The 26525-nt window shown below is 30.7% G+C and overlaps 2 protein-coding genes across 6 annotated transcripts in view; both read right to left on the reverse strand.

The window, feature by feature from the left end:
• The window catches only part of LOC143082934 (myelin regulatory factor-like), a 91722-nt gene extending 81034 nt beyond the window's left edge, over positions 1–10688 (reverse strand). For 3 of the 4 annotated variants that reach the window (XM_076258971.1, XM_076258966.1, XM_076258965.1), the window contains exon 1: positions 10509–10688. In XM_076258971.1, the coding sequence (XP_076115086.1) occupies positions 10509–10551 (43 nt within the window). In that variant the 5' untranslated portion in view covers positions 10552–10688. The remainder of the gene's footprint in view (positions 1–10508) is intronic. The other variant, XM_076258967.1, reaches the window with a different exon arrangement.
• A 3722-nt stretch (positions 10689–14410) lies between these two features.
• Positions 14411–26525, reverse strand: part of LOC143082935 (BOS complex subunit NOMO1-like) — a 34962-nt gene continuing 22847 nt past the window's right edge. The window contains exons 20-31 of one of the 2 annotated variants that reach the window (XM_076258978.1): positions 26065–26224; positions 24526–24652; positions 23734–23827; positions 23650–23672; positions 22989–23116; positions 22266–22410; positions 21266–21349; positions 20620–20730; positions 19956–20057; positions 19123–19242; positions 17367–17459; positions 14411–16457 (exon numbers count right to left, since the gene is read on the reverse strand). In XM_076258978.1, coding sequence (XP_076115093.1) covers positions 16284–16457; positions 17367–17459; positions 19123–19242; positions 19956–20057; positions 20620–20730; positions 21266–21349; positions 22266–22410; positions 22989–23116; positions 23650–23672; positions 23734–23827; positions 24526–24652; positions 26065–26224 — 1361 coding nt within the window. In that variant the 3' untranslated portion in view covers positions 14411–16283. Of the gene's footprint in view, positions 16458–17366; positions 17460–19122; positions 19243–19955; positions 20058–20619; positions 20731–21265; positions 21350–22265; positions 22411–22988; positions 23117–23649; positions 23673–23710; positions 23828–24525; positions 24653–26064; positions 26225–26525 lie in introns of both variants that reach the window. The other variant, XM_076258977.1, reaches the window with a different exon arrangement.

Below are 26525 nucleotides of genomic sequence, written 5' to 3' on the forward strand. Positions count from 1 at the left end.
AAATAAATATTCTTAAGAAGCTAAATTTTAACCCCAACGGCAACACAAGTTCATGTACCTGTCTTAGAACTTGTCAGGGCTTGTGTAAATTTATCTTCTGCTGTTTTTGTCATTTTTGGAGAATTTTGTATTGATGGCTCTTACTATCTTTGATTGGTTGCTGTCTCATTACAGTACAACCCAAATAGAAAAATTTGCAGTATTGATAGATTTGACTGGAGCAAAGAAGTCATTTAAAAGAAGTGCATGAATTAATTACTAGGGTTCGTGATAGTTGCTGTAAAAAATAAAATAAAAAACCAAATAAATGGCCTATCAATCATGTCAAAAGCAATGTACATGTCTTCCAGACTTTTATTCAGTTCGCAAAGGTGGCTTACAAGTTTTTTAGATAAATTTTACAGAGGTCCTATAAACAAGCTGTAAGGTATATGTACTGATACATACAAATTTTAATGACTGAAGATACAAAAAAAAAAGAAAATAACAAGAGTGTGACAAAAGAGTAATCAAAAACCATAAGTCCAAGAAAACAAGAGGCTCTCAAGAGCCTGAATCGCTCACCTGGTAAACAATGCCTTATTGAACATATTGAACCATGCCAGGCAAACATGTACAGCTAACAATTCTTCAATATTACAAATATATATGACTTACTGTTTATAAATAAAGAAAATGAGACCAAAACACAAACACTTAAAACTTAGCAATGGACTGTGAAAATGAGGTCAAGTTCAAATAAAACCTGCGTAACCGACATATAGATCATAAAATATTTTCATACACCAAATATAGTTGACCTAATGCATAAAGTATTAAAAAAATAGACCAAAACTAAAAAAGTTAACTTTGACCACTGAATTATGAAAATGAGGTCAAGGTTAGATGACACCTGTCAGCTAGACATGTACACCTTACAATCATTCTATACACCAATTTTAGTAGACCTATTGCATATAGTATAAGAAAAACAGACCAAAACACAAAAACTTAACTATAACCACTGAACCATGAAAATGAGGTCAAGGTGAGATGACACCTGCCAGTTGGACATGTACACTTTACAGTTCTTCTATACACCAAATCTACTAGACTTATTGCTTATAGTATCTGAGATATGGACTTGACCACGAAAATTTAACGTTGTTCACTGATCCATGAAATGAGGTCGAGGTCAAGTGAAAACTGTCCGACAGGCATGAGGACCTTGCAAGGAACGCACGTACCAAATATAGTTATTCAATTCTGCCGCCGGATCACTATCCCTATATCAAGCTAACTGCAACAAAAGTTGCAGGCTCGACAAAAATGATCAAGACAATTTTTTTAACTAATCATTTATTAAGAGAAAAAACTTGCATACATGTACTTACTATACATCTTTTTCTAAAATAAAATTTTACCCTGCTAGGTAGAGAATAGGTAGGTAGATTATGTTGGACATTGTTAAACTTTGAACCCCTTAACTAAGAAACATTGACTATGAAGATTACCTCAGTACCATAGTATTAGTGTGTTAAAATATGGCCACAATAAAAAATCCTCAATTCAGTTGAAGTTTGGTTGAATTTGGTTGAGTAGTTTTAGAGGAGAAGATTTTTTAAAGTTAGCAAATATGATGAACAAATTGTGAAAAAATTGTCATTAAAGGACAATAACCCCTTAAGGGGTCAATTGACAATTTTGGTCATATTTAACTGATTTGTAGATCTTACTTTGCTGATCATTTTTGCTGTTTACAGTTTATCTTTATCTATAATGATATTCAAGATAATGACCAAAAACTGCAAAATTTCCTTAAAATTACCAATTAAGTGGCAGCAACCCAACAATGGTTTGTTTGATTCGTCTGAAAATTTCAGGGCTGATAGATCTTGACCTAATGAACATTTTTAACCCTGTCAGATTTGCTATAAATGCTTCCGTTTTTGAGATATAAGCCAAAAACTGCATTTGACCCCTATGTTCTATTTAAAGTAAGGGCGGCCATGTTTTTTGACGGATCAAAAATCGAAGCACACACTTTGTGCAGGATAATCTAAGGAACTATCATGCTAAGTTTCATCCAAATCCATTCAGTAGTTTCAGAGGAGAAGATTTTTTAAAGTTAGCAAATATGATGAACAAATTGTGAAAAATTGTCATTAAAGGACATTTACCCCTTAAGGGGTCAATTGACAATTTTGGTCATATTAACCTATTTGTAGATCTTACTTTGCTGATCATTTTTGCTGTTTACAGTTTATCTTCATCTATAATAATATTCAAGATAATGACCAAAAACTGCAAAATTTCCTTAAAATTACCAATTAAGTGGCAGCAACCCAACAATGGTTTGTTTGATTCATCTGAAAATTTCTGGGCTGATAGATCTTGACCTAATGGACATTTTTACCCCATGTCAGATTTGCTCTAAATGCTTCCGTTTTTGAGATATAATCCAAAAACTGCATTTGACCCCTATGTTCTATTTTAAGTAACGGCGGCCATGTTTTTTGACGGATCAAAAATCGAAGCACACACTTTGTGCAGGATAATCTAAGGAACAATCATTTTAAGTTTCATTCAAATCCATTCAGTAGTTTCAGAGGAGAAGATGTTTGAAAAATTGTTAACGACGACGACGGACGCCAAGTGATGAGAAAAGCTCACATGGCCTTTTAGGCCAGGTGAGCTAACAATACAACAGCATGTCTAAAAGAATAAAACAAACAACAGTATTTGAGTGTAAAACCATTTTGCACTTCTGATCTTTATCTGGACTATTATTACTTTAAAACATATCAACTAACCTCTGAGTTTCATACATAATTCAAATTTTAGAAATTGCTATTGTCAATTTAAATACTGGAGCAATCAATCTTTCAAAAAAACCATTCAAAATTAGATATTCCATCAAATTATATAATTTTATACCTCAGAGTTCAAAACAAATAAGAAATTGTTATTGAAAAACAACAATGTTTGCATTTAATTGTAGTATTATACAAATACACTTTAAATTAGTTTGCATATAATATACATAAACCACTCATATGAGAAAGTTCAATCTGAGATTCAACTACAAAATAAGAGTATGAGTGTCTATTATGAGTTTTAACCATGTGAGAAAATAGTTCACGAGTTTAGTCAACAATTGAATTCCCAATGTGAAAAAGTTTGAGTTTCAATCACATAAAATTTTTTAACCTTTAAGAATCTGAAAGATCATCATCATTATTTGAAGGTTCTGTGTTAGAATCACCTATGTGAGAATGTTCTGCATGCGGCAAGTTCTTATGTTCCATTGGATAATTAGTTTTCTGAATCATTTTCTGATCCATGAACATGAGAATTAGACTGAGACATGTGTGTATGTCCTAAAAGGCTATAAAAATTCAGTTTTGAATTCAAACACAATTTTAAGAGTCCACTGTATAAAAATGATGTAACATGCATGATCAGATGAACAAAAGTGGATTATAAATTATAAAAGATTTTCTATATATGTACATGTATTTTATGTGTATTCATTAATTTTACAGCATTAAGATAAAATAAATCTTTTCAAATATTAAATATTCAAGACAGCACTTTACATGCCTTATTTAATTTCTCCACAATTTATTTACTTTAATGATATTTACATTCTGTGAATCTTAAACAATATGTTTACACCAATTTTATCTTAACTGCATCCTTACAGATTTGGATTTGTGCAGATTCACATTAATACTGTCAAATGATGCTCTCCTTGTATACATATTAAAGGCAAAGTAGATCATGAAAAAGATTTCTTAACATTCAACCTCTAGCAAGTTACTGATAAACTTCATCTCATAGTGATATATGGAGTGCACCTTAATAAACAATCAACTTCCGGTGAGTAACTGACAGACTTCCCCATACACTGGTAGACTGAGAGCACATTGATAAACAATCAACCTCCAGAAAGTAACTGACAGACTGAATGACATGCTGGTAGACTGAGAGCACCTTGATAAACAATCAACATCAAGAGAGTAACTGACAGACTTCATCACAAGCTGGTATATTGAGTGCACCTTAATAAACAATCAATCTCCAACAAGTAACTGACAGACTTCAACAAAACCTGATATATTGAGTGCACCTTAATAAACAATCAACCTATAGTGAGCAGCTGACAGACTACACCCATCACATGCTTGTAAATTGAATGAACTTTGATAAACAATCAATCTCCAAAGAGTAACTGACAGACTTCATCACATGCTGGTTGATCTAGTGCACCTTGATAAACAATTAATGTCAAACAAGTAACTGACAGACTTCCCCACACACTGGTAGATTGAGTGCACATTGATGAACAATCAATTTCCAGAGATTAACTGACACATACCATGACATGCTGGTAGATTGAGGGTACCTTGATAAACAATCAACATCAAGAGAGTAACTGACAGACTTCATCACAAGCTGGTAGATTGAGTGCACCTTAATAAACAATCAACCTCCAACAAGTAACTGACAGACTTCAACAAAAGCTGGTAGATTGAGTGCACCTTAATAAACAATCAACCTCTAGTGAGCAGCTGACAGACTACATCCATCACATGCTTGTAGATTGAATGCACTTTGATAAACAATCAACCTCCAAAGAGTAACTGACAGACTTTTTCACATGCTGGTAGATTAAATGCACTTTGATAAACAAAATCATATGCTGGTAGATTGAATGACTGATTGAATGTTGGTTACTTTGTGTCCAGTGGTAAATATTTCATGCATATTCAGGACAAGATACATTAGGTAGAACCTGTTATAAAGGCAGTCTAAGATGAAAGTCAGGGAAATTAGACTGCCACGGGAAAATAAGGGTAAATTATGGATAGGGAAAGAAATTTAGACTGGCATTGGATTGCTTAAAGAGTTGTTGCAAGGGTTCTTAACATACAGACAGTGTGCTAATCTCTCTACACAAGGCATAGGATCTTAAGTCCTTATTCTGATTGAAAGTGGCTTGGTACTTTAACATATCACATAGCTAAATGGATGTCCTACTTTTGCAACAGGTGTACTGCCAGTGGGAAGAAGACCCGTAGTGACCATATTTCTTTTCCCCAGCGTTACCCTTAGGGGTCTGGTAGGTTAAATGCACCTTGATTAACAATCAACCTCAGACTGTAACTTACAGACTTCATCATTCATTTATGCAGGTAGATTGAGTGCAACTTGCCATTTTTTACACTTGACAGCTGTTAGAACAAACCACTTGTGTTGTAATCTGAACTACAGAGACCTCTCAACTAAAACATTCTGTACACTACATACAAAACGTCTCTGGTTATTTTTTATTTTTTTTTTATTATTCTCTGGTTATTTGCCTATTAAGAAACTGAATTGTTTTTCAAAATTGTCATAAAATATGCAGACTTATATTTATTCATCAACTGCATACTACATGAATACTATGTGTATAAATTAATACCAAATACATGTATACACACGTTACCAGATACATGTAAATTGAAGAAAACACATTAAAAGCTCCCATTCTGAATAAATTGTGTTTACAAGTTTAAATCTTTGTTAAATATTGTCTTAAAAAGATACAGACGCTTATGAAATATTTCTTTTTCTGTTTTTGCAATTTCTCTACGTTAACAGTGACATGCTACATATAACATGTATAAGCTTTGATCAATGTCCCTAAACTTTACACAACAACTACAATAATTTAGATAAATGTATCTCTTATCATATTACTATTAAAAATGAAAAGATATTCTCTCTTATCATGTTTATTCTTAATCATTGTCAAACCACTATAGTGTAAGAAATTGGATAATTTTACTTCATTTGGCGACATCATAAGCATGAAATTCGACACTTATGTCAAAAATTACTCCCCTTAAGCAATTTTTTTAAGAAAAGGGGATCATTCTTTGGATTTATCTGACTAATCTTTTCACAGGATTTTATGGTCAAACTCCAAATTTTACAATCCTTAAAAAAATATTTTTAAAAGTAACATTTCAGAAAATTTATAAAATTAAATCAATAATTAAAACTGTTTGTAAATTGTTCAAAATTTATTGGGTAACATGACATAGATCACTCAGTGCAGACATAAACGGTTCAAACTTTTATAGCCCATGTCATGCAAATATTAATGAAAAAAATGACTAGTGATGTGTAAAATTTTAAAAATATATATGTACAATCAAATAGCTGAAAATCACTTTATTAACCGTAAATTTTATGGTAAAATTTCACTAATCAATTTTTTTGTACATTAAAAGTAATACAAAATACTTTGGATAATATCTTGCCATTTTTTAAATCTGAAAAATTTTTATTTGTCATAATTTGAAATTAAAAGTATCATACTATTTCAATCGAATGTGTGACCAACCCTTTTTTTAGTGAATATTAAATAGTACAGTTTGTACCCAAAATGCATCATTAATTAAAATATGTAGGAGGTGCTTAATAGGATTGATAACACGGTTGTAGTTAGAAAAAAAAAAAAAAAAAACGAAAAAATTACGGACTTATTAACAGAATTTCACCTTCTTGGCCCTAATAATTGTTGAATAGATGTCCATTACCAAGCATTTAATAGAGTTTAGAAACGTGGTTTCCAGGACTTTACAAGAAAAAAAAAATAGGAATTCCTCATCATGCATGTGGAACTGAAGGGTTATCTGACACAATATCAAAATTGACCAAGTCATGAAGTGGACAAAACTCTTACAATTACATGTAATTACAAATCACCTGACCATGCTGGTGTCTTTTTAACCCAATAGTGAGAGAAAAAAATAACTGACTGGTAAAGTTAAAACAGAACTTTCATTATCTGATCATGTTCATGTATTAAACCAGTATGAACAGTATCCTTTTCTGTTCAAATTTGTTAAACCTATATATATTATATATATATTCAGAGCAATGTCATGTCCAAATTTCTATAGAGGAACAATGTACAAAGTGATAACAAAACTTGAAAAGTTCAGTTTGATAATTATGGTAATAAGTTTAAAGCTAATAAAAATGGTGTGTTTAAGTTTCTGGTTTAAACTGACATTAAAATAGGTATGGTGGTCAATTGGATTTCTGGTTTAAACTGACATGAAAATAGGTATGGTGGTCAATTGGATTTCTGGTTTAAACTGACATGAAAATAGGTATGGTGGTCAATTGGATTTCTATATTTTTTCTAATTTTCTAAATTTCAAAATATCTTCTTTATAACCATGAAAGGAAAAAATTACATTAGACCAAAACATCATATTTTAGAAATATTGAATATGATGGAAGGCTTACAAATAAATTTGAAGGTAATCTTCAAATAAATTTCTGTGGTTGCTGAATATTGTGATGATGTTGTTTATCTTTAACATCATGAACATCAGGAATAATGAAGCTAAGATAAGGCTAAACACAATCTTATAAAAGTTTAGACATCAAGCTGGAAGGCTTAATTTGATTCAAATTTGGGTCTGATATTAAAAGGCAGGAATGGGACTGGAATTTTCTACTTTTATGATGGACAATAAAAAGTATACATGAGTTATTTTCTAGTCACATAGTAAGATGCAAAGTTGAAACGTTATTTTTTCATTATGTCTATAAAATTGTGTGTGCATGTGTTTAAACTTTTAACTAATAATTGAAATCACAACTAGAACATGTAGAAGAATCAAGATTTTTTTTTAATTGACACATATATGTATTACAGGGTTGAAAATTGTTTTAATACCAGTTTAGCCCATATGTTAGATAAAGATAGTCCTGAGTGCTTAAAATGTATAAATAGCAGTTTGAAAACCAGACAGATTGTCCTTGACAGAAGAATGTCAGTTTGCCAGCACAGTACCTTGCTCTGTGTACAACATAATAATTAGATAGGGGGTCCAGTCACGATTTGACAAATAAAATGTTTCTTTGACAATATCGATGATGTATTAGTGTTTTAATCCAGTGGCAAAAATTACATGATGAGAATAATTTAATGAGATTTGTAACATAACTTATACACTGTATTTGTGGGGGATAATGAGTTTTTAGTAAAACATCAATATTTATGCATGTTTTTAGCGAAATTTATTTGCTCTCAGTGTTTGTCATTCAGAGAATGTCATGCAATTTCATATGCCAGGTATGGAACCCATAGCATCTCCACATTTTCTTCATTTGATCATTGTGCAAAATAACAATTTCATTTCACAAAAATTTTTCTGTTGGCATGCATTTGTCTGCAAACATGTACATGTATACTGTTCCTGCTTGTTATAATTTTTACAACCTGCCTTACATGTCTAAGTGAAACAAATAAGGGAAATGTGTCATTGACATTGAATGGAAACACCACTACACTATTCTCTATTTCTCAGATGATTTTTGGGGTCTCAAAGGATGACAACATTGTTAATGAAGAGCAAAGATGTGTTAGAAAGAGGTAAATTGTTCAACACATATATACACATAAAAAAGAAGATGTGGTACGATTGTGAATGAGACAACTATCTACAAGAAACCAAAATGACACAGAAATTAACAACTATAGGTCACCGTACAGCATACATTTTGTATGTTCTTCTGTTGAACTATTTGGGTCAACTCATTTCAACTTCAGAGAAAGACCCCCAGCAAGAATTGTAAAAACTAAACCTTCAAGTACAATGTAGGAATTGAATTAAAATGCACAAATATCACTTTCAGAGACATTACTACTTTATTACTTTAATTCTGAAACAGCATACTACATACATGACATATGTGCATGTACAATGAAATTTGTCTGTGAAGACAAATTTTTCAAAATTTCTGTTTTCTTAATAAAATTTTGTGAGAAAGTGATTATTTCCTGAAATGGCGATAACTTGAAGTTTGTGTATGAGATACACTCTTTCATTTTATCTGTACAATGTATATCTGCACTTCCTGATAATATTTCTTTCTACCGGGATAGATCTTATTGCTACATTTGTATATGTCCACCCACTGGACATCACAACTTTCCTGTCAACTTTTGATGTCACAAGACATTTGCACTTGAGAAATACATGTACATTGTATCTGACCCAAAACCTCAATAGTTCAAATGGCGTAAATTCTCAGGTCAAGTGTCTCAGATTCATAAATAATGAAAAGGTTTATTGAGAATTGTTTTTTTTTTTTTTTGCATCATTTAATAAAGTGCATGTATATTGTAACTTGAAAACTAGCTAATATGGGGACAAAGTCCCCAATAACAGTAGAAAAATCAATAAAAAAAAAAAATTGGGAAAATTTTCCCGAAATTTTCATTGTACTAATGAACTTAAAATTGTTCATTTTTTTTTTATGTTATGTTTTGAATTCCCGTATCTGCGCAGAGATCTACAATGTACTTCCTTTTTCTGGTCTCGTTTGTATGAAACATTGAGTAAAATATATATTTATCAGTCTAGTATAAAATAGGAAGGAACGCAATACCAATTTCATTTTTAATAATTCCTTTATATGAAAAAACGTTACCTGGTGATAGCGTTTCTTTGTTTACATTGCATATGACGTCATAACTTAAGTAACGTCACAACTAAAATCCCTAAAAATAGAACCAAAATCGGAAGCGTTACGGTATTTCCGTTTCTTTTTTTTTTTAAATATTTAAGTAACAAAAAAATAATTCATACAGACTTCGTCCCCATTTACAGGTAATGCCTGCCTCATATTAGGTATTATCTATATTTACTCCTGTAAGATAACTGCTAAAGCTCTACAGTGTATATCTGATGATTATAATCATGATAATAAGTATTTGACATTATTTTGAAATCAGAAAAAGTGAAGGATGACAGGATGGCCCGCTAAAAAAACTGTACCTTTGTCATCACTTCTTTTGTTTGCTATAAACTCATTCCAGACATTGAAAAGACACGAAAAGAGGGCCATGAAAAAAGAATAGGTTTGTTTGCCCAAACGCTACCTACCCAGAAAAAGCTGCCTACTCAAATTCTTTTATTGTCCTGATTTGAAGAAGTTTTTTTTTAATCAGATAAGCATGAAGACTAATAAACACCCGATACTTCAATTTCTCTTTTTAAAAAAAAAAAAAAGAAAATGCCTACCTACCTACCCACTGTCTCAACCTTTGGGTAGGGTTTGGGCAAAACAAAATATTTTTAATTGTGGCCCAGGATATAAAAAATATGGCCCCAAAAATATAATTTGGCATCTGCTGAAAAAAGATGGCATGTGGAGTGAATGTCATCATCAATTATTACATTTTATAATCAGTTACTGTTTTATAGTGTTAGTAAATAAGGAGGCGTGTATCCAGGTCAAGAACTGTACCATTATTTTACCAATTTAACGCTTTATATTTCTGAAATTGAATTATACATGACAGTATCAAGCTAAAAGTTGGTAAAAAATGACCATTCTATTATTAAACCATGACATTCATCTGTCAACATGTATTTAAAATACGATGAACCGATCGCTGCAATGAAAACTTTTTATGTGTCAAAGTTTTCTAACTTGTCAAAATTACAAACCTATGACATCTTGAATTGCTGGGTCTATAACCAGTGCATCCATTAGAACTTTTCCTTTCAATATATTTTGTCACTTATAATCCATTTTTGATCTCTTATACAGAAGTTTTTTTTATGTTGTTCTTGTTTGTGTACCAATACACTTTGCACTTTGCCCTCGTGACGTTTGGGTTTAATAATTTCGAATTAGATTGTCTCCCCTATTTTGGAAAATCCAATCTGGTTTCCCTCACTAAGCAAAATCAGTACCAGGTTTTCATTATTTAATTTTCAGTCGTAATTATCTCCCATGTTAAAAAACCTCAGAAATATAAATATATTTTATGAAAAGAGAATGGATGGATGAATACAAAAGCGATATAAAAATAATTAATAAAACAATCTTTTGTAATAGGCAATGTTATAAAACCAAGTAATTTTCAAAATAATGCAGAAACATTTTTATACTTTTTTTTTGAAGAAAAACCTCTGTTCATGCACACTGGGACTCTTATACTAAGTATATATTAGTATAATAGTCCCAGATGCACACAAAAATAAATAGCTATATGAGGCTGGTAACCATAATGAAACCTTTCATGTTAAATTTTTCATTTCATAATAATAACATATCAAGAATTTTAAAAAAAAATTGTTAGAGGGTATATCTTTTAAAGACTTTTAAATCACAAAGATACTAAGTCGGCTTGTCAGTCTTATCAGATACTGAAATCTGAAGTTGATTGATCATTTTTGTCTCCCTGAGTGAACACATTTTGTTTGCTATAAACTCATATATGTTGATTAAGCTCCAGACTCATTTTAAAATGACAACTTAATAATATTAGCTAAATGGAATAAATGAAACATTTATGATCCATCACATATTTTTAAAGTTTAAATACTTAGATATTAAAGGCTAAAGGAACATAACTCATTTGTTAGTTTTCATTGTTTCAGTAACTGCAAGTACACTGAGACATGTGGGTCTTCTTCTTTAACTTCATGCTTATCAATATCTTACTTACTTAGTCCTTGCTACTCCTTATGGCACATGCTTTATCTAATGAGTCCAATTTTATCTGATTTTTAATTATCTCTTATGTTGGGCTGTTATGCCACTTTCTAAAATTAGGGGAATGTTAGGCACTCACAACTATGCTCAACCCCACCCCATTCTATGTGTCTGTCCAAAGCCCTGAGCCTGTAATTCAGTGGTTGTCTGGTTACAGTTTGTCATTTTTTGGTTTCTTTTATTGTCATAATTCTAGCTGCTGTTTTTTTTTTGGTTGTAATTGTTTCACATTTTTTTGCCCTTCATAGCTAACTATACAGTATCGGTTTTGCTCAATATAGCAGGTTATAATTTTGTAATTGACTACTCTATAGTTTTTATAAATGCAAAATAACTGATCTTTGACCTAAAAAAAAAAAAATTAATACAGAGATTGATTGATTGTTGGTTGCTTTACGCCGCATTAGCACAAAAAGGCTATATTGCAGCGAGAGCTAATTTGAATAAAACAGAGAAAAAATTATTCATGTCCATATGTATGAAGTGATGTGAAATTGTGATATAATGGGGAAAAAGTGTGGCTCATGCATCAAAGAGTAAAAACTTGTGAAACTCTGAAGTCAACTGATTTTTCTACTTAATGTTTCATGTTTTAACTAGTCTACACCACTTCCAGTAATCATGGTATCCTTGCACTTTCCTGGTTTTATATCCCAAAGAAGATGAAACATTAAAAAAAATATGTTTCAATTCAGCATAAATTTTTAATCAAACAGAAATAAATGAAGAAAAAATGGACTACCAGACTACTATATTTTATTCTATGTTTTAACATGCACTGAAGAATGGCGTTGTAATACAAGACAGTTACCGCAAGAGTTTGGTGACCTGTAGTTACCCCTTTTGCTGCCAGAGGGACACATGTGTCCACACCGACTGCCGGAGGGACAAACACATATGTCCATGTTTTAATTTATGCAAACTTCTCCTCAGTGCTGTATCTTATTCAAATGAAAGACTAAAGATCAAACATGGTTACATGTTACATCAATGGGTCCCAAATGTAACAGTCATTATGGCATGACATCATTGTTGGACATCTAACGTCACAGATGTCGAGCTGTGGTAAGAGGGTTATATGATTTGGACTCAGGTGGACAGATGTCTCATTAGCAATAATAACACTTCCATAGTTGGTCATCTAACCCCACACAAATTCATGCATCATCTTCCACAATTAACAGTCAGATTCATTTGTAACAAAGCTGCACAATGACTAATATTCCTTCCCTCTGTTTTGTACAATATAGTGAATGTGCTATGGTACTTTGTTATTTAGATATATTGTTGGTTCTGTACTAATTCTGAAAGTTATCTGGTATGCAGGAAACATTATAAATAGAGCAAGAAACAGGTTCCGAATTCAAAAGATCTAAAACAAGAGGCTCTCAAGAGCCTGAATCGCTCACCTTAATTTTTTTGGTTAAATCTCTCATCAATGATTATTTTGGCTTTTCAATTTATTTAAATGTTCCTTGAATCGTCCTATTTTCTTCAAAAGCAAAAAAAAAATCATTTTCTCCTATGTTCTATTTTAGCCATAGGAGCCATGTTTCTGACATACAAGGAAATGAAATATAAAATTTATACTAGATACTCTGAAACTCATTTAGCCTAAGTTTGGCTGAAATTGATACAGCAGTTTCAAAGGAGAAGATTTTTTAAAGTAAGTCAACATGATGAACAAATTGTGAAAAAAGTCTTTAAAGGGCAATAACTCCTTAAGGGGTCAATTGACAATTTTGGTCAAATTGACTTATTTGTAGATCTTACTTTGCTTAACATTTTTGCTATTTACAGTTTATCTTTATCTATAATAATATTCAAGATAATGACCAAAAACTGCAAAATTTCCTTAAAATTACCAATTAAGTGGCAGCAACCCAACAATGGTTTGTTTGATTCATCTGAAAATTTCAGGGCTGATAGATCTTGACCTAATGAACATTTTTACCCCATGTCAGATTTGCTCTAAATGCTTTCGTTTTTGAGATATAAGCCAAAAACTGCATTTGACCCCTATGTTCTATTTTAAGTAACAGCGGCCATGTTTTTTGACGGATCAAAAATCGAAGCACACACTTTGTGCAGGATAATCTAAGGAACAATCATGCTAAGTTTCATCCAAATCCATTGAGTAGTTTCAGAGGAGAAGATTTTTTAAAGTTAGCAAATGTGATGAACAAATTGTGAAAAATTGTCATTAAAGGACAATAACCCCTTAAGGGGTCAATTGACAATTTTGGTCATATTAACTTATTTGTAGATCTTACTTTGCTGATCATTTTTGCTGTTTACAGTTTATCTTTATCTATAATAATATTCAAGATAATGACCAAAAACTGCAAAATTTCCTTAAAATTACCAATTAAGTGGCAGCAACCCAACAATGGTTTGGATGATTCATCTGAAATTTTCCGGGCTGATAGATCTTGACCTAATGAACATTTTTACCCCATGTCAGATTTGCTCTAAATGCTTTCGTTTTTGAGATATAAGCCAAAAACTGCATTTGACCCCTATGTTCTATTTTAAGTAACGGCGGCCATGTTTTTTGACGGATCAAAAATCGAAGCACACACTTTGTGCAGGATAATCTAAGGAACAATCATGCTAAGTTTCATTCAAATCCATTCAGTAGTTTCAGAGGAGAAGATGTTTGAAAAATTGTTAACGACGACGTCGACGACGACGACGGACGCCAAGTGATGAGAAAAGCTCACATGGCCTTTTAGGCCAGGTGAGCTAATAAAATCACACAATTTTTTAAAACTACATTTTAAAAATGTTGTGCGGATAAAATCTCTCATTTGATTACCTGCTTAAAAACAAACTAAAAGTTGCATAAAACATTTTATCACATTTTACTAATAAAAGTTTCTTTTCATATAATGTAGTCTCTATCAAAACACTCAACAATATGCACTTATATTCTGACTAACAATTTCATACAAAAAACTTCTGCGGATATGACAAAAAAACAACTTGTTCCTTCCTTGTATTCATTGAATTTGTTCTGCATTGGAGATTATTACTTAATTTTTACATAAACAAATTACAAGAACTTTAAAATGCACCAAGGACTTTGTGAATACAGATGAAGCTGTATTGAATAAATGAATATGAAACACATTTGTCTGCAGTTTTATTTTTGTCTTTAAATTTTTGATTGATTTAATGGGCATGTTGATTATGCTTTGGTATTGGAAAATGTATAATTGGTAGAACTTTAATGTTATCCTTTCTCTTCTTAATCATATTTTTGTTTAACCTAAAAATTTCTCATACACGGTCGATGTCCACCCAACAATGTCCTGGATATATCTGTATACTCTAGCTACATTACTGAGTTATGCAGCCCTTTTATTTGTTTTTTAACATACTTGAGATGGTCATTTTTTGTACCTCTTACCATAAGTTATAAATTGATATGTAATTTCTAGAAGACAGTAACTTGAATCAGTGTTCGTAAATTTGACAGTCCTATAACATGTCTTTCATTCATCAAAATAAATTTATTCTTAAAAAATGATACTATAAACAATCATGTCTTGATTAATAATTTCTCTATTTCTGAACAAATAAATATTACACTGTTTAGAAATATTATATACAACATAGTTCATCATAGGATCATCAATTTCATACATTTTCTTCATTTATGAATCTCAACAACAACATACACACTGATGGCATTTTAAATTGGCTAGTCTTCTACAGTGATCTATGCAGAAGAAACACAATAATGGTTAAGCACTCAACTTTACTTTCAGAAAAACAATAGGTTCTGTTTAAATAAATACAATGACAAACATTACAAATATACAAATGTATTTCCTATAAAAAAAGATTTTATTCTGACATTTAAATTCATAACCCATATTTTTGAGTTTTCAGTCAATAAAATTATTCATCATTTCTCATAACAGTAAAATATACTTTATGAAAGTTACATTTCAAGCATGAAACCTCTCAACACCTATTTTTCTACCAATAGCTCACACATATTGAGTAAGCATTACATTACATGTAATATATGATATGGAGAACCAAAAGAATGTGTATGTAGTAAGTTAGAATAATACAAAGGGAATGTACAATGATTCGTATGCTTCTGATAAAATGAAATGAAAATTCAGACTAAAAATGATTTTACTATAAAGTATTTCATTCCATAATGTATAAAAAAATATTTGAGTTAAATACAAATTATCAACTAGATAAATGTTTAGATCTTTGTTCATTACCAAAGATTTCAAAGATTTCAAATATCTTATGTTTATGTTTATTTCAAATTTTTAATAACCAAATATTTCAAATATCTTATGATTATCCCTTTTATAATAGCAACAAAAAAGACAAGTATAAAACAAAGATAACCAATATTATTTTTTTTCGCGAAATAACTGATTGAAATTTAAAAACTTATAAAATCTCTGATGAATATTACTGTGGATTCATTTACCTTTGTAGGTTTTAATTTTTCGTGGATTGGGGAAAAATGGAGTTTTCAAGGATATTTGATATCATAATTTTGCAAAGGTTTGTATATAAGCCTATAGAAAAAAAATATCTTCATTGAAAACTCCTGGTTTCAGTATATCCACAGAATCAATAAAAAATGGCACCCCAGGAATAATGTTGAATCCACAGTGGAGATATTAAGCATAATAAAGTTATTTATAAATAATTTAAAATCAATCCTAAGTTTTTTTAATAGTTTATGTTTTTCTTGGTTTAGTCTTCTTTTTAGCTGCTTGAGCCTGTTCACTGTACAATGATGAATCACCTCCTTCTCCCCCTCCTCGGCTCTGTGAAGTGTGGACCAAATCAGCCTGGTTTACTGTTAACATTGTTTGTATCTGTTGAACTGATCTTAACATAAAAGGTAAAAGCTGAAAAAGAGATTAAGTGCACAATTTAGAATATTTAGAAATATGTCAAGTTTTAGAAATTTCGTAACTTTCTGTTACAAATATATTGTGTTACAATGTAACATTATATTTTTGTAACAGAATATTAAAGTTTATGAAATTTATCAAGGTAACACAATATTTTTGTAATTAGATTTAAAAGAAATTTAAACCTACACAAAAAACAACATAATTGATGAGTCGGTTTAATCTAAGAAAAATATTGATTTGCAAAATTCCATCTTTACTAAAATACATATCTTTCTTTTTTCTTTTGAATCATTTACAATTTAAGCTTTGTGTGTGCCATATCATCAACCTGACATACTGAGTAGTAAAAATCTAGAAAAGGATCAAAGAAAATAATTTACAGAAGGAATAAAACCAACACATAGCAACCCAATGGTCACAAAAATAAAAACAATTAAAGAAAATCAATAAAAAGTTAATAACATAAAATACTTGGATGAGGTGGCTTTTCAGGCAGGTCCCTCCATCATTGTTAGATGAGAAACAAACTGTTGACACAAAGAAATGTCTCACTTTTTACAATTTTAAAAATATGATGCAAGTGATTAAAATGGCAATATTTAAACACAAAGGCTATCATTGAAGTCCATGAAACATGACTGAGGAGGAGTGGTGGTGTTAAATTATCTCAATGGAAATGAGATGCTCCAATGCTTATACTAGTGCATAAGAAATATCATTGACCTACCACTAGTGGTTCATAAACTTACCCAATCATACACTAATATATGATTAACACCACCAACATCGATGGTGAAAACAACACACCTTAGTCTGGCTTATTTTACTTAGTCAACACCAGACAAAAAATGCCAACAGTTCAGTTTTATATTGAAAATGATATATTAACTTTATACTTACAGTTTGATAATTATAGATAGCATAGGCTAACAGTAAGGTCAAAGGTAGTATAAGGAATGATCCTTGATTTAATTCTTGTTCAAGTGATTTCCTCTGAAAAAAATAAATACAAAATACTTAATTTAATGTTAACTGATCAGTCCTTATTTCTATTCAAAATACTGTTTAAATCAATATTAACAAAAACACTAAAATGCTTACATGAACAATTTTTCCCTTTGACCCAAAATAAGTTTACAATACATTATACTCACAGGAACTTGTACTGCTAAACCACTTAGTTGCCAAAACAACACTATCTACCAGTGTGAATTCAATTAACAACAACACAAAATTTTGTTTGCAGATTTTTTCTTCCTAAGAAAAATGTCAATCATGTCAAAAGTATTTCCCTTTTTATACCTTATTTCCCCCCAAAAAAAGAAAGGTTTAATGAGATAATTGGCAGAATAAACAATATAAATCAAACTGTTACAATAGTTTTCAGGTCTAAGTGGCCAATTGGGTTAAGATTTGTTGATGTAATTTTTACCCAGGAATCAACATTAAATATTTCAATAGATATTTTGAATTCTCTTCTAAGAGGAATGTCTAAATTTCATGTCATGCACCCTTGCAACATCTCTGTAGGTGGTTCGTAGGTGATGTTGATGCAAGGCAAAACTTTGGTCCCTATCAAACATGCCCTAATTTTCAGGGGCTGACAATATCCATCTTTTTCTGGTAGAATCTTCCTTTTGTATTAACTGTTAATTCATTCTCATCATAAATATGCATGAAGAAATTTGCTACTTGGCATTAAACAAACAAAAATTAAGCAATAATTGGAAGTTAGTCTGAATTGGGATTATGATTAAACTTGCTTAAACTTTTAACTTAATCATGTCTGTCATTTTAATCTTATAATTTGTGACAATTTTCAATTATACATATAGAACTTTTCACCACCTTTATTTAGGTAGCAGGATATTATGAATTTCAGTTTTTCTAGTTTGATCTACAGTAAGTGGTAATTCTTATTTACCTTTCAGTACTGAAGTCAATCAAGCTTTTACTTCAACAAAATAGATAAAGAGATAAAAAATGTGTATGGAGTTCCACGGAACCAAGTGTCTCGCCTACTTTATAAATCTAATAAATGTTTTAAGAACTTTAACTGCGGACTGTATGTAATATTAACTTGAAGAAAAACTAAGTCTATTTATAAGTAAAATATGGAAAAACAGGGTTTTTTTTTACAAAATTACTTCTGAATACCATCTTATGATCATATACAAGCTTCTGTCCAAGTTTGTTTGATATCCAGGATAATTTAAGAAAGTTATAAAAATTTCATTAACCTTAACCAGAGTGAATGTAATGTTAACTGGCAGAAAAACTAAGTCCGTTTATAAGAAAATACGAAAAAAACAGGATATTTTTTTATACAAAATTTACCTATTGAAAACTATCTTAAGATCATAAACTAGCTTCTGTCCAAGTTTGGTAGATATCCAAGATATTTTAAGAAAGGTATTAATTTTTCAAAAACTTTAACCACATAGTGAATATTTGTGGACAACGCCAATGACAATGGCCGAATGTAGGATAGCTGTGTCTTGCTTTTTCAACAAAAGCTGAAGGCTTAACAAAAATGAATCCTATGATTGCCAAATTATATTGGAGTCTAAATTTCAAAATTAATGGAAGCAGAAGAAATGCTTAAGATATTCTGTTTACTTGTAAAGTATATGACTAAGTTAATTTTCTAACATACCTGTGGCGTAAAATCTACTGTAAAATGTTTATAAGATTGATTAGCTAAAAACTCTATTTCTGGTAATGTATAATCATATGATGATCTAGATAATGAACTCTCTATTCTTATTAGATATTTCTGAAATGCAAAAAAAAAATCATATTAGAGTCATTATAAGAAATTGATACATTGATTTATTATTGTGAGGAATGTTTTCATGGCATTAATGGGTACAGCCAAACCCCAACATGATGCAAGTGAAACACAGACAATGCCAACTAAAGTGCCACAAACTGTAATTTTATTGAGAGAAAACATTTTTATTCCAAGGGATCAAAATAACTACTATGGTGAGTGGAACACATAAACTTGTATAATTATCAAAAATATGTCACCTGTATAAATGATAAAACAATTTATTTTAATATTAAGTGACCTTGAACTTTGATCCATTAACCCAAAAATCAATAGGTTTCTTCCCCTTCCCTAAATCTCTTATATGCACATTTTTAATTCAAATCAAGCAAGGAAAACAGGATACCTTCCCAAAACTTTTTAAAACAACAAGTCCAAACCCAGCCAGACATATGTAAAGGAGAATGTTACTATTAGTGGGGCTGCAACAGCTTTACTTTTTGGAACACCAGAGTTCACAATTTATTTTTAAGTGGGATTCATTTTGATAAATTACTAGTTCTTTTTTTATGCGATTTATGAACAGTTTATCTGTAAACCTTGTTTTTTCTTTTAAACCATAGTGCTGTCTGCCTTTCTTTGACTTTATACATTTTTCAGCACCTTGGTAACCTCTTACTTTTTGTATGTCCATGATTTGTGTATCATTTACTTACCTCATTACTTATAGGTAAAGATGGCAGAAAGAAGAATGATGTCACACCCATGTTTACTGTGTGTATTGGTGAATCTACATTGTCATCTCTGTATAAATGTATCTACAAAAGAATTGGGTATACTTGATTTTATAAAATTAAGGAGCTTTGGAAATGGTAATTTGACTATAAGAAAGGCTGATCTTCATGCAGTCTGTAGCAGTTGAGTTTGTCTCATTTAAATAAAAACAAGTCGATTATAGATTATCCAGTTGTACATTATGTAGTTTTTTCTCTACCAATAGTTAAAACATGCTTAGGTTAAGTTGACTTTATTGTTTTGCATTACTTCCATGTATTTTACATTTATCTTATTGTAACTAGTTGTCTCATTGGCATTCCTTCCACATCTTATTCAAATATTTAACATGTCATCACAACAGTAAGATATTATAAACGTACATGAAAGTATGTTGCCCATATAGGGTTGCTTTCATCTAATGAGAAGGTGGTTTTTTTGTTTGTTACAAAAGAGATATAAACAGACATATGCATACTAATTTGCCATAGTGCAGACCAACATTAAAGTAATTAATTAATTTATTATTAATTTGATATGGATATCCATTAGTGGCTACCAGTACTATATGGCTACTTGTGAGTTTATCTGTTATGTGTATTTTACCTTTAGAGTGGACAGGTAATCATCATGGCAGACAACATTCCCACTGATGTCCATCTGATTCATCTTACGGAACGCAATGATGTTAACTCCAGTGAAATCAGAATTCTCTATCTGTAATGATAAAATCACACACATTGGTCATTACATCTTTTTAAAGGAAGTAAATTTCAGTTATATTTATGTAATAATCACATTATCTGGAAACTATACATGTAAAAAGTGATGTCTGAAATACTAAAAAAAATATTTTAAAAAGCATCTTATGTATCTTAAGCAAGTTCTATCAGAAACCTAAATGAATGGAGAATTCAGTTTGGTATTACTTAGAACAGCATACTGTTTTGTCCCAAATTATTACCCATACATTTCATAATATTGCAGGAATTAGGAGCTTCAAGTCTATAACATGACGGATTGCTTGGGCACTGGCTACTGCAACCCTGAAATTTCCCTTCTATTCTAACTCAAGTTTTTTATTTTCTCACACTTTAAGGCTCAATGAGTGCACAGTATAAACAAATTTTTACACTTGGTACATACTGACTATTCTTCTGACAGCATAGATTTTATTTTAAAAATAAAATGCCTTATAATCTAGTAAAAGAGTGTTCTGAGAACCTTATTTCTAAGACACAATTCTACATACCATAATATTTCTGGATTTTGGTGCTGATCTTTCTATATGTTTGTTAACTTCAGTTTTCAGTCTGATGACATAAGTACATTTTGGCTGTAAAGAAAAATACATTTAATAAAATTATCTTTCAATTACAACTGTTTATTGTAGATGATTGGAGGATCCTCAAAAAAAAATTCAATAGGCAGTTTTTCATCTACAATCTCATCAAAGGATTATTACAATGTATAATACATTCCCCTTCAAAACTCAGTTAGAGCGAAAAAAAAAAAAGGAAAAAGGGGGGGGGGTGTATTTCACATGTAAAATAAATTCTGTACTTTTACTCCTTTGATGTTGTAAGACAATGTGTGACCTTTCCCTTCAAAAGGAAGGGTTGAGCTTTCACAAACATGTTCCCATTCTGTATCTGCCGGTCTCAAGTCAGGAGCCTGTAATTCAGTGGTTGTTATTGGTTCATGTCTGCTATATGTTTTATATATGTTGTGTTGTTATACATAGGCTGTTAGTTTCTCATTTGAATTCGTTCACATCTTTGATGTTAAGGTCTTTTATAGCCTACATTAAAGCATGGGTTTTTCTCATTGTTGTAGGCCATATGGTGACTTATAATTTGTTATACAAATACAACATCTCCTTATTCTTATATTCAGAATGTGTTGAAAAAACTGTAGTTCCTTATTTTAAATACTTTATTAACCTTGAAAGTCAATGCAATAGGTAAGAATAACTAATTCAAGAATTCAAATATAAAAACAACACTGACAAATAGAGCAATTTGTGAATTAATGTGTTGTTTGGTCACTAAATAAATGTTTTTAAACATTGGAATCCTCGTATTAGTTATTCTATAATTATCTGAAAAGTATGCATAAAATTTTAAGGAACTTCATTTATACTCTTCTTAAATTATGAGCTGTACCACAATTTATGAAATAACAGTATATTTTTCAAGTGACCTCACTTAACTTCTGAAAACTACATTACCTGATGAAATGTTGTTACTTACCTGAAGACCTCTTATACGATAAAGTCCTTCTTGGTCTGTTTTAGATTCCTCCTGGAACAAGGAGCACCCTTCTCCTTCTCCCATAGCTTCTACAATTATTCCTTGTTCAGCCTCTCCATTCAATGAAGTAACTTGGCCATAACAACTACAATGTAAGAAAGTGGTTTTCAGCTTGATTGAATAAATAATAGATGATGATATCAAGATTTTATAAAATGATTTTTTAGATGTTAATTTCTTTTTATCACATGGAACTTTGGCATTATAATGTTAAAGTATAAAGTTCAGTAATTATTTAACATTTGATCTAGCTTATGATTAAGATTATAGCAACTTTTGGTACCTTTTATTAGCTGAGATCTTTTAAAAGTATTTTAGAGAGTCCCTAAAGTGTTGTTGTTATAAGACTCTCTACATTTTATGTTTTTTATCATAACGACCCTGCATACCCTCGGGTATCCACTTTATGGACTCTACCGTACTACCGACTCACCAGGCGTTGGTTCACTTTCGTTTGTAATTGATTTTAAAAGTATTGTATAACAACAGAAGATAAAAGGTAACTAATAACAGGCAAAAGTAGGGAAAGCAGCGAAATTGATTTACAGCAAACAATCTGATAAAATGTTTAAGGACCCTCATTCCATCATTAATATATCATGTTGGTTTTCAAAAGGAAACTCTTTGCAAGGGTCTAAAATAAAAAGACTTGAGACAACCTACCTAAATGCTACTCTCTTTCCACTGATAGTGATATTCATTGTGGTACCTTCTAATACTTCTATCAGCTGGGATGCTGGTTCAAACTGGTATTCTTTCATCATAGATCTCAAGAAATATTTACCAGGTCCCTACAAATATAAAACATATGTGACTGAAAAGCTATAAAAAATTCATGTCTCATTTTTTCTGCTATTTGATAAAAAAATGTACCATATTCTCAAATATTCTTGGTCTTCCTACGATTCTTGATCTTATTTTCAAGACAAATTGTAAGACTAAATTCAATATATAACATATTTTGCTCTTTTTGGTATTCTTAAATATTAAGTAAAAGGACAAATATCTTGTTACTGGTTACAGACCTGAAAATAGGCAAGGTCAGTCTGGGTTGCAATTTTCATTCTTATGAAAAAGCTCACTTTTATGAATTGAAGAATTGAAGTAGCATAAATATAGAGTATAATTGAACTTTAAAGAGTGCATTTGTTGTAGAAAGAAATTTTAAACAGTGTTTTATCAGATGAAAATTAAAGGAAATTACAAGAAGGTTATAATGTACCCCAGTATCATATAGAGTGCAACAATAAAATAGTGACTTACCAGTTCAGGGAAGACTATGGTACCTCAGTAACATATAGAGAACAATACAATGTTTAATTACCAGTTCAGGGAAGACAATGGTACCTCATTAACATATAGAGAACAATACAATGTTTAATTACCAGTTCAGGGAAGACTATGGTACCATTTTCTTGTGTAATATTATTACTTCTGTATTGTTTATCTCCACTGAGGGACAACACCACTCCAGGGAGAGCAGTCCCTACTTTGTCTACCACCTGTAAAACAATATAGGTGCAAAAATCAGATTAAATCTCAATTCCAACCTAGTTCAATGATGTTTTAATTCAATATCAAATCTCCAGGATTTTAAATAGTTTATTTAACCAAGGGTCATCATATATTTGATGTCACCATTTAATATTAATACAAAATGTAACATGGTGACCAATAATAAGATTATGATAGCTTAATAATCCTTTGAATAAGCTTATTCTCATCTATATTCTATAGTTTGTTATCATGTTACACTGTTGCATCCCTGTTCAAGGTTGGGGGAGGGTTTAGTACTAACTTGTTCAACTGTCGTATTCTTTATGTGCCTGTCCCAAGTCAGGAGTCAGTAATTCAGTGGTTGTGGCTTGTTACTGTAGATAATATTTGTTTTTTAATCTATTTTGGTACATTAATCAGGCTGTTGGTTTTCTCATTTGAATTGTATTTCATTTTGTTGTTGGGGCCATTCATATATTGCTATGTGGTATGGAATTTGCTCATTGTTGAAGGCCATATATCGACCTATAGTTGCTAGCATTTAAGTCATTTTTTTTCTTCTAATGGATTGTTGTCTCATTGACAATTGTATCACCTCCTTATTTTATATCATGTATCTATATAAGTCATTCAGACAGCTACCAACAGAAACTTAGCAACAATTATTAAAATCACAAAATGTGGTCCATTTGATATAACTAACCTTTACAGAGATTTCTCCCAGTTTATAAGCAGAAAATACAGCCATTTCACCATCTTGTTTTACAAACACATAACCATGTTTCTCTGCAGTAACTTCATAGTCATTTCCTTTGTGAAGTGGTCCAATCCTTAAAACAACATTAATATGTGCAATCAATTTCAAAATCAAGTCCATTGTTATTTTCATTTTTCAATACAGTAGACTCACTTAATAGTTTGATGGATTATATTTTTTTCTCATTTTAGACATGGCTTTCTTGGAAACATTTTGTAAAATTCCAATTCTTCAAGTTATGATTTTAACCTTATTTACAATTTTTTATCCTAACAATGTAGAGAATACTATTAGTTATCTTGGTGTAATCAGGGGTGTACAGAATTTTACACCGTTGTTGAAAATTCATACACCCTGAGGCGGAGCCGAATGGGTGTATGAATTTTCAACAACGGTGTAAAATTCCGTACACCCCTGATTACACCAAGATAACGAATTTATTTCTAATGAACAATTCCTATACTCATTTTGAAACCAGGATGTAAAATTGAAAAAAAGGTAATGAAAAATTTACAGGGTAACATTTTTTCAATGTCCATGTTGCTGCTCATTGTGAAATATTTTTTACATAATTTTTTGAAAAATTGAGAAAATTTTTGTGTTCTTTGAGTTTTCCGGGGAAAAAAAATTTTAAATATTTTCTAAAATTTTTAAAAAATTTTTTTTTTAAATTTTTTTAACATTTTATTTTGATTATTTTTTTTTTTTTATTTTTTTTTTTTAATCTTGGCAAAAAAAAATTTCTGAAATTTTTGGCAAAATTTTATTTATCCCGGGGTGAACCAGGGTGGGGTGTTATTTACACCGGGGTAATTAACCAATCAGATTGCAGTATTTTTGCTGCATTAGAAATAAAAAGCCTTCTCTCAAACTTTAATTTTGTTATTATATCATCAGGTAACTTGTATATATACAGATATGTTATATTAGTTTGTTATTATATCATCAGGTAACTTGTATATATACAGATATGTCTCTCAAACTTTAATTTTGTTATTATATCATCAGGTAACTTGTATATATACAGATATGTCTCTCAAACTTTAATTTTGTTATTATATCATCAGGTAACTTGTATATATACAGATATGTCTCTCAAACTTTAATTTTGTTATTATATCATCAGGTAACTTGTATATATATACAGATATGTTATAAACTTATTACACTTTTGACCTTCCAAGGAGACAAAGCTAATTTCTAGTGAAACCTTAAGAGATGAGAGGTTCAACTTCATATAAACTTCAGGAATAAAGCAGACATTGAAAAACAGCAAATCAAAGAAAAGATATTAGTGCCTCTCTATCAAAATAATAAAGTGCTAATTATCTGTTTTTATTTTCTTTCATTTTAGATGAAATGTTTAGAATAAAAGCAACATTTAGTTTGTACCTACATTGTAATTCCATTCAACTACTCCTAGCTGTGTCTTATAAATTGCAGTTTTTTTTCAAATTATTTTTCACTATTTTTAAAATTGCTTACTTAAATCCACCATTAGCAGCTGAATCAACAGAAACAGAAGGTGCCTGTACTCCTTTAGTTGTCACAGTGATATTAACTCCCATTATTGCAGGTTTTATATGACCAATGATAAACACACCTCTCTTACCAATAAACTTAGCTACCTCACCAGCACAGGTATCTTAAACATAAATTATAGATATAAGTGCCAATCAACAGTTTTATGCAATTACTATTTCTTCATTATCAGTTGGTTATTTTGTTTAAATGTCAATATTGTTTAGTAAAAAATTGTTTTTTTTTAAATCCACAGAGTTCATGTTAGAATATTATGAAAGACTGCAAACTATATATTCCTTTAGGACAGTGCCATTAAAAGGACATCTGATGTTCAGTAGCTGTCGTTTGTTGATGTGGTTCATAAGTGTTTCTTGTTCTCGTTTTTTATATAGACCGTTGGTTTTCCTGTTTGAATGGTTTAA

The sequence above is a fragment of the Mytilus galloprovincialis genome, chromosome 7 (assembly GCF_965363235.1).
Source record: "Mytilus galloprovincialis chromosome 7, xbMytGall1.hap1.1, whole genome shotgun sequence".
Lineage (NCBI taxonomy): Eukaryota > Metazoa > Mollusca > Bivalvia > Mytilida > Mytilidae > Mytilus > Mytilus galloprovincialis.